Raw genomic sequence first — 9,914 nt, 5'->3', positions numbered from 1 at the left:
TGTAGCCAAGAAGCCTCATGCCTTCTAATTGTCAAAGGCAACCTTATGAACCCTTGTTGCCATTAAGGCTCGCAATCTGGGTGGGTCAAGTCAGGTCGAGCATATGGACTCCTTATTAACGGTATTTCCATTGGATATACCTAAATGAGAGATTAATTTTCAGCTACTATTTCTAAAAGAGAAAACTTGAGGTCAAATCGATCTAAGAATGGAGATCCATCCTGAGAGACATGGAATTACCCAAATGTACCATTTTTGCTACCTCTATTCTACATAAACTTACCTTTCTTTTCCTCGCTTCATAGTGATCATTCGGCCTACCCGTTTGATAATTAAAAGATTGATTTTTGCCCTTCTAACAATACTAACATTAAGTGCATTGACTTTGATAGAAACCTGGCAAATGTTAATTATAACAAAATAGTACTGGCAGAAGATGCTAACAAAAAGATGAAGATTGAGGTAGGATTATGAAAGGAAGTTTCTTTTTTTTCCGGTTACCAGGAAGTTTAGGTTTAAAAATCAATTCGAGCAGCACAAAAACATGAAATACAAATTGTAGGACGACAAGGATACAGCTAGAATTCAACAATGTAGTATGCATCCAGGCTGAGGTTTAGATGTGGAAATGTAAAAAAGACATCTAAATGTACCAGTACTTATAGCCAGATAACAAACGGTATATTCTTTCACTAACTAGTTATAAGGTTACTAAAACAAATTCAAAAAAATAATGAGATATTTTAAGTAATGTGAGATACACAGACACAAGTCATCTATAGCCTTCACTTAGGGTTCAGAATGATACATATATGGCTCAGTTTCATCCATCTCACATTATGATGTCTTTTATCATAACTTTTGACAGAGATCTGACAGATTAATGTGATTTCTTTTGAATATAGATATTTAGAAAGATGAAGAGTGTTGGGTTTGATATTTATTTGTTAATTATAAGCATACTGATTCACATCTTTATTTGTGCATTATTCGCACAGAAATTTACATATTGTTTATGTAGATATGTCATCAAATCCTAAATTTTTGGAGTTGCAGAGAATTTGATACCCCAAATAACGTTGGAACCTAGCCCTTGCACCATTATATAAGAAGCATGGATACAGATATAGGGTACGGATATGCCGATACATCAAATCTTGAAAAAAATAGGATACTACACATCTAGAATATGGCAATAAATAAATACTACATACATACATACATACATATATATATATATACACACACACACACACACATATATATATATGCTTAAAAGTTCAGATAAGCATGATTGGTTAATCATAAAACACAACATGAACCATCATACCGCCCTAAACCGCCTGGTTTGGGGCATACTGAACTGTACTAGGTCAGAATCAGTACGAAAATCATAATCGGATCCATACAAGCCTTATACCAACCCGTGCCAAGATGTATCAACGTGAACTAAGGTGCGTACCAACCCATACCAAAGTGTATCAAGATAAAAAGTGAGAAACATAGCTTAAGAACTTTCTTGGTACAAAGTGTGTACCGTACCATATTGATTTGTATTGTACCGAACCGTTAATGTATCGGTACAGTACCCCATACTAAGATTGCGGACCTTGAAACACAATATAACAACATTTAACATCACAATTACAAGACACATGCGGCAAACATGTAATGCAACAAATATTCTGTGCTCTGTTATGCAAGAAAGATATATGCAGAAGCCAGCAACAGCACGCCAGCAACATAATTGAAAGAAACATGCAGCCTAGGAAAAATTAAGAAGAATAAATGGCAGCAAAGTTCAAGATCCAGCAAAAGACTCTACTAATTTTAGAAAAAAAGAACTATTAAAAATAACACAGCAAGCTAGCTACATAAACAAAAAAATGTTGTGAAAAAAATTAAATGCAGAAAATATGAAAATAATGAATGAAACACAGAACAAAAAAGCAACATGAGTAAAAGCACTTGCAGATAGAACATAAAACATTATTCTATTTCAAAAAAAAAATGTAAGAGATTTTTGAGGGGAGATTTTAGGGTTCGTCAACCCTCCAAAACTTTGTCATCTCCTCTACCCATAATAGAAATGAGGATCCAACATCAAAAGTGAAGGAAAAGAAAAAAAGAAAAAGAATCCCTACTCATAATAGAGATGAAGAAAGAATTGAGAAAGAAAGGATAAAACTACTTACATTGCTTGCTGGATGCTGCTACTCTCATGCTGGCGTCCTCCCTTGCCAGCGACTAGCAGCAGCCCATGTTCAGTCCCATTCTCTAACTCCACCCTCTCCTCAAAATCAGGGCATCAAGCCACAGGAGAGAAAGGGAGGCCATCAGGCCAACCTTATTGTTTTTTTTAAGTTATTGAACCCAGATGGAAATCTAGGTCCAAAGCCTACTTGACCCAGGCCCACTAATCCACTACTTATATTAGAAGTATCCTCAAAGTATTATGAAAGTATCTACACGTATCCATGAAGTATCCAAAATACAAATAAACATTAAAATATTCTGGATATGGGCCATATCGGACAAGTGTATGGGCCATATCGGACAAGTATCCATATCCAATAAGTATCGGACACAGCCAAGGCATCCATTTTCAAGTACCCATTCTTCCTAGACCATCCATGCAAAATAGGAGTTCAGGTATAAGATATTCCCTCAAGAGACTGTTTTCACTACCTGGATTCTGATCCTGGGCAATGCCTACCTCCTAGACTATTCCAGATCTTCACTACTTTTTTTCTTAATTAACAACCACAAGAACATTATCGAAATGTCATCATTGTTTTGGAAATTTGTTTTCTCAGTACCGGCCATATTCTATTCCCCCTCTCGTCCTGCCACTAAGGCTCTTATGTTCCTCTTAGCAGAAAAAAAAGGATGCAATCTATGAGCATGGCTCAGATGTGCGATCAAAAGACACCATGATGTCTACAAGTGGCCACAGCAGAGAATGAAACATCACATGTAACTCTGCCTTTTGACTTCAAACAGCAGGAAGGATTTTCAAAGTGGCTTTGCTTGCAATATACCTGATACATATGTAGATTGACCAGATCAACAAAATCTTTAGCATTTCTCATCATCACTTTTAACCCTCACCGTCATTACTATTTAGATCAGTTTGGAGCATGATTCAAACATCACATGAATCATCTGCAGGTTTCAGACATCCAGTATGTCGTGTATGCACTCTTCTGACCACACAGTCCTGACCCACATATTTTTAATTGAGAGCAACCCCTTTCTACTACAGTTGCTTCGCATTGAAAGCTATAGCATTCAGCTGGTTCACCTATAACATTTATATTATGTAAATAATCTGATTATTGTATGGCTTTCTCATGTGTTAATGTTTTTCAGAGGGTTGTTTTGGATAACAATTAAAACCTGCTCATAAGTATCAGTATTATTACAATTCTCGCATAAAAAAGGAGGCCAGCACTGTTTCTGATTGGTTGACAAGAAGGGGAAGGGACTGGAGGCAGAAAAAGCATGGAAGTATGAATTTCCAAGAAATTAGTTGAGCTCCCTTTCTAGTGGGTTACTGTTCTGATGCTATTGGTTTTATTGTAGACTCTGGGTTGGGAAAAAAAAATATTAACCTCCTCTATATTTAGCCAGCAGGGAGCAATGATTCCATCACAAACTATCGAAAAGTACAGGTGAACGGCATCATGATAATGATATCACTACAACATGATACATGATACCACTACAATATGATTGGAAAAACTGATTGTGAATGCTAAAACTGCTCCAAAGCAAATTTTCTTGCTCGTGTATGTGCAGTCAGATAATTTCAGCTAATCCAAAAATTGCAAAGCTCTCTCAAAATGATCAGAATAGTCAAACTACCAAGAGATGCAAATACTCCATACCCTTCTGCGCTGTTTCCAGCATACAATTTCTACTAGAACAGTTAGATTCATAAATTATGCATACAGAAAAAACAACTTAGCATAACTGGAAATACATAAAGATTTAATGATGGCATTTTCTGATAAATTACTTACCCAACAATCCCCAGTACAAGTTTTCCCAAGTAACCCAGGACAGTTAGAGCCCACGCAGTCTCTGCCTGTACAAGAATGAAAGGTAATATCTATATTAAAAAAGAAAAGAAAGAAAGGAAGATACATACCAGATGTTTTAGGATACTGTCCTCACCTTTTCTCCCTGAGGATACATTTCCTCCAAAGCTTTCATATCATCTTCCAAGAGAAGCAACTCCTAATGATTTGATAATTAAAATATAGGATTTCGTTAGAGAATATTGACACAGATAGCAGTCAAATAACAGGACAGCAAGCCTTCAAAATATGAAGATTATTTAAGGTTCCAATTCGTAAAGGAAACCATAACCACTATTCCAGAACACCAAAGTATGAAAAATTAAAAATAGAAATGTTTATTACAGCTGACTTTCCTTGTACGAACTCAAATGGTGAGGGCATCTCATATGTGGGAGCACCTGCCTTATCATTAATAGCCAAACAGAAATATTCTTATTTCTCCATCGTTCTTATCAGACCCACCATAAAATTATAAGCCAAGTGTGTGGACCAACCTAGCCAGGAAGAGTTGAAGGCACATCTCTAGAGTGAAATGTTGGATAGCACACTAATACTGAGAATGTACAAGAAAGACTAGAATCCCAGACAAGGAAAAGGGATCTAAAACTTGTTTTAAGAGGTCCAGAAAAGGATGCGAACACCTAAGGTAACTTGGATAGATATCACAACAAGAAATCCAAAAAACAGCAGAAATGTGGGAACCAACGGTTAAGAATGTGTAACATCAAGTAGCATATATTTAAAGCTTTAATGATTATAGTTCTCAGAAAAGGGGGAACAAATCAAAGGGTTGTCTACTCAAGATCTTACTTAGAATGACGGTACTGCTGTTAAGCCAGAGCGAGGGGACAGTGCTGGACCTAAAAGAAGGTAATTAAGATCTAAGCCAAATCTAGTCCCTGTGTCCAAAGCTTAAGCGCAACCAATGAGCATGTCCTTGTGGCTAACGACACCACATGATAAACCATGAATTTTTTTCAACAAGATTTGTAGAACAGATTAAACATCTGATTGAAAAGAATCTATATATATTTAACTAAAAATAGAAGATCCCTTCATCTTACTTCCAGGCATGCCTACACAAGTAACAAGTTTCCGTAGGTTCCAGAAGAAAAAAAGTGGGCTCATGACCAGTAGCATTCATAAGTGTGAATTGGTTTTAGCATATTCTATTGACAAATAAAAAACCTAAGCAACAAAAGGAAGATAATGATTTCCAAATAATTAGGAAAGAACTGGTTGCATTGTTCTACCTTAATCAAAAGCATGTAACCTAAACACAGGGTTTCAGATATCAACCACAATAGCCAAATGTGAAAGAGAAATAAAACTTTAGGTGACGCAGCAAAAGCAAATACTGAACTGCAGGTTGCATGACCTACACCAAAAAGGTGGCTGACTGGGATTTCTCCTAAATCAAAGCATATCAGCTAGCCAAATTCGTTGATCAAATTGGAAAACATAAAATAGCCAGATATATGATTGCAGCTGCATGTGACAAATCAATCACTTTGGGATAAGGTGTACCTTTTCAACAGCTTTTACATTTTTACGCCATTTTCTCCCCTTGTTACCACTTCGCTCTTCTTGATGAAGGGCTTCTGCTGCTTTCTTCAATTCTCTAGCTTTCTTTCCCAATTCAGTTGCTTCCTACAGGATCATGGTGCAAATAATGAAAAGAAAAAAAAGCCATGTAAGTAACTACCAGTAAACATTCAAATATGAATTAGGACAGTGGTTGACTTTCAACATCAATAAGGTGCAAGACACAAGGTACACCTTTATATATTGTGAGCGAGTAATGACAGCCTTGGGGCGCCGTATAAATGCAAACATGAGTCCCAGTGGAAGGCAAGCAATCCCGACACCTCCAAATATCTAGCATGAAAAACCAAAATGACTTGGTGAGAGGTATAGCAGTTAGACTTATATATATAAACACCAAGAAATGCATTCTACAAGCATCTATCAACTTTAGATCTAAATGTGTCAGCCAAAGCAAGCTTCAGATTGCTATGTTTCATAAAATAAATGCTACCTCACCATAAGAATTACATGAACTTCACAGAATATACCACCATCTTAAATTCCAGCTTCACCTCAAACAGGAAAAAAAGAGAAAAGAATGTCTACTATAATTGCTTGATATTATAAGATACAGAACATACTGAGAATAACACTGATCCAACAATTGTTGCCAGAGCAACCACATATTCTGGAAAGGTGGCGCGCATTGTCCAAGTTGTTTCTGAAGAAGCACTTGCTGTATATGCAGCACACTGGAGACAAAGAGCCACAACCAATGATTATATAAAGGAGATATTAAAGACTTCCTGTTATCCACAGACACTATCACAAAGACAGATTTAACACTCATAAAAAAGGATTTGGGTGGAAAAGTACCTACTAAAAAAAACATATAATTTATGTTCTTTAAATTTAAATTTTCAAAACAACCAAAAGAAACTTTTGAAATGAAACTATAAAACTAACGCAGTCCAACATAGTTTACACACCCAAAGAAAGCAATCTAAAGTACACATTGGAAAACATGCACAAATAAGGAATGGAACCTGACGAGTCAATGGAGTTAAACAAGGTTGACTGCTTGATAATCCTGTCCAAGAACTTGGGAAGCTTGTTACGGATGAAGAGAGGTGTCTGACTGTGAAGTCCACTTTACCTACCAGAGCTGATTCGGCCAACAAAATGTCAGTTGGGAAAGTTGCATTGCAGCAGTGCAAAAGCAGATTTATAAACAAACAACTGTTTCAGATTCAAAATGGAAGAACTAAAACATTTAGAAAAGCTGTTTCGTATACAGCTTCTCACCTTTGATGACATACCAATACACCATGACATTTCAATAACAGAAGCAATAAATAAAAAATTTCATATATTGAAATATTTTTAGATATTAATAAACTATTTCATAGATTATATGTAGAAGTTCCAATCATGCTCCAAAAAAAATGGTCATTGGTTATAGATTCAGGCATTTTTGGAGGATAATAGAGCGCTTATAAAAGAAATTTTGGGTCATTTTCACTATATCAAAGAAAGACGTGCACTATAATGATGCATACATGATGATTGACTAGCAATAGTATCCAGAATAGTAAGTCTAAAAACCGAATATTTTGGGGTACCAAAAATGATATCCAAATAATATAATATAAAAACAAGAATCTGAAGCCAAAAATTACAGAAGGAAATAAGATATTGGTTTAATCAGCAAGAGAAGTTAAACCTTTAAGCCATGAAATGCTTGAATACATCCCGGATACAATTACCCTTATGGCACAACCTGAATAACCATGCCACACTTTATTATATTATCATGGCCTTTTTGTTGTGCTAGTATACTGAGTGAGTTAATATACATAGAATTTCACACCTCCACAGCATGTAAAATTGTGGGGAGAGTACTCTTGAATCCAGAAAGCCTTCTGACCTTGAGACCACTTATAATACTAGGAGAGAGAATCCAGTAAAGTTCTAGCATAATTGGGGGTGTGATGTATTTTTGAACTTCATCTACTGAAAATTATAGGTGAGGCATAAGTATCGGATATCATGACCACATAAACCAGGGCTTTGCAAAATATCACATCATGCAGTATCATGCTACGAACCATTAAAATCAGCTTCACTGTTGAAGGAGATGTAAATGCTGCCTATTTATGCAATGATACTCAAGCAAAATTATTTTGGAAAGCTACATGATGAAAAGCAATGTTAATCATACCCAAAAGTACCTCTTGGACGTGTTTAAATTGATAGCTAAGGAAGTTATCATCTTTTTGTTTTTAAATTTCCCACCTAAACAGATAATAATTGATGAGGGAGTGTGATAGTGCTAATGCTTAAAACCCCTTTTAGATCTTTATATTCCTAATTGTGTACTTACAAGCAGATGATTATTAGATCTGCCTCAGACTAAAGTTTTTCTACAAGCAAATAGCAACAGATGATATCCAAGGAACAACAATAAAAAATTCACCCAGCCAGCATGGCCCTCAATTATTGAAAAGTGATTTGGATCATTAAGTACTTCAATCATGAAAATCTCTTTTCTATTTTCTTTCCTTTCAGAAATTGTAAATCTCCCTTCTACTATCTTTTCTTTTTCATCCACATTCTTCACCAATCTTCCAATAGACGCAAAACTCCTCCACAACCAAAAACACTCCACAATCTTGAAAACAAAATTAGCATCTATACATTGCAAACCGAAAGTTCCACTAATTGTCCCCTTCCACCAGTTCAGGACGAACATAGCAATCTTTGATCACCTTAAGATATTATTCTTTTTGCAAAACTATAATTCCAAGCAAGAAATGGAAAAAAAAAGCAGCAGCAATAACGAGCATACAAAGAGAAACAGAGAAAAGAATCTAACCATAGAGAATGCCAAGAACAAGCCCACAAACAATGGCGGAGGTCACAACCCACAGCAAAGCGCTCTTCAGCCTCTTCGCCACACTCCTGCGCAAGAACCCGCCACCACTTCAGCACCCCAGCAAAAGAAACCCTAGGATCTAAATATTTAAAAAAAACAAGGGAGTTGCGGGATTTGGGAGGGGATCGACTTGTCCTGGTCGCCCTCGTAGTAGAACATGGCAAAGGGGATGATGAAGAAGACGAGAACGGCATCGGCGATGTAGACGGCGAGCCAGAGGGTCTTCATCGGGAGCGTGAGATTACAAGCCCCATTGTAAATGGCATGCCGGCACGCCTTCCGGTTAGCGACGTCGGCCGGAAGCATCAAGATGGAGATGGCGGCGACCGAGAGGCCAAGAACCACCACCAGCTTGGGGAAGTAGGCCTGGTTCACATCGTCCGGATGCTGGTAGTTCACCAACAAGTAGACGCTCACCAGGAGGACCAGAACAGACACCACCACCGCCACGATCACCAGCGCCAAATTGAAATCCCCCATCGATCTCCCCCTTCTCTTCTTTCCTTCCGCCGGACCCGGATCCGGCTCGGATCCAATCGATCTCTGTTGCTCCCTTCTCCTGTTTTGTTTCTTTCTTGTGTTCTTTTTATTCCCTCTCGCTTTCCCTTTGGAATACCTTCCCTTTTCCTTTGAGAAGAAGGCAAGTCCGAGCGAAATGCGGTTGGATCTCGGAGCTCTTAGTTTAGACGTCTCCTTTCTTCGGATTTCTTGGTCTCTCTCGCCCCATCTTGGTTTCAAAAGAAAGAGGAGAGGGAGTTGTTTTTTTTTTTTTTTTGGTACATTAGAGGGAGTTGTTTACAGGGGGAAGAGGAGCATAAAACGGCCAGGCTGGCACCCAGCAGGGTTCGATTAGGTCGCAGGGGAATGGGAAGTCTGGACTGATGCTGCTGGCTTTTTTTTTTTCTTTTTTGATGAGACTGCTGATTCGCTTCGCTTCAGGCCAAAGTGGGGCCCAAATTTTAGCCGTTCATGCGGTGTGGAAGGTCAGGAATAATTTTGATCTACCCTCAAAATTTCTACCTGTAAAAAAGAAAATTCAGTTTCTTTTGAATAACCCAGCAGAGACAATCTTCTCGCAAGAAACCAAGCCTATCCAAATTACCATTTTCTTATAATTTTAAATAAATAAATGAGATATAACTCCCTGTGCCAACAAAGAATACCTAATAAAGAGAAGTATGTTGCCATCTCTGGTGGTAATGGTAGATAGGCTATGGATGAGCTAAGACTTGTTTTTTCTATATATCATGGATTCTTTCTAATTTGCCTTGTTGGTCATTGTTTGGTTTTGATGGTTGTTCAAAGATTTTTTTTTTTTTTTTTTAAGATTACTATCATGATTTTTTTTTTTGGATGATAGATTTCAT

The 9,914-nt window shown here is 37.2% G+C and overlaps 1 protein-coding gene across 2 annotated transcripts in view; it reads right to left on the bottom strand.

Moving 5' to 3' along the window:
* The window catches only part of LOC103706726 (LIMR family protein Os06g0128200), an 11,902-nt gene extending 2,475 nt beyond the window's left edge, over positions 1–9,427 (bottom strand). Inside the window, exons 1-8 of one of the 2 annotated variants that reach the window (XR_015974277.2) lie at positions 8,678–9,387; positions 8,488–8,573; positions 6,659–6,777; positions 6,254–6,364; positions 5,865–5,963; positions 5,613–5,735; positions 4,180–4,242; positions 4,026–4,090 (exon numbers count right to left, since the gene is read on the bottom strand). Coding sequence is in view for 1 of the 2 variants with exons in the window: in XM_008790940.6 (XP_008789162.3) it covers positions 4,026–4,090; positions 4,180–4,242; positions 5,613–5,735; positions 5,865–5,963; positions 6,254–6,364; positions 6,659–6,777; positions 8,488–8,573; positions 8,678–9,027 (1,016 nt within the window). In the remaining variant the exon portion in view is untranslated. Of the gene's footprint in view, positions 1–4,025; positions 4,091–4,179; positions 4,243–5,612; positions 5,736–5,864; positions 5,964–6,253; positions 6,365–6,658; positions 6,778–8,487; positions 8,574–8,677 lie in introns of both variants that reach the window. The other variant, XM_008790940.6, reaches the window with a different exon arrangement.
* Positions 9,428–9,914: the final 487 nt, after the last annotated feature.

This window comes from Phoenix dactylifera, chromosome 17 (assembly GCF_051530095.1).
Source record: "Phoenix dactylifera cultivar Ajwa chromosome 17, Ajwa_hap1_PhDact_Kaust_v1.1, whole genome shotgun sequence".
NCBI lineage: Eukaryota > Viridiplantae > Streptophyta > Magnoliopsida > Arecales > Arecaceae > Phoenix > Phoenix dactylifera.
Note: the sequence above shows the minus strand (reverse complement) of the source record. Positions and strands in the feature narration are given on the sequence as shown.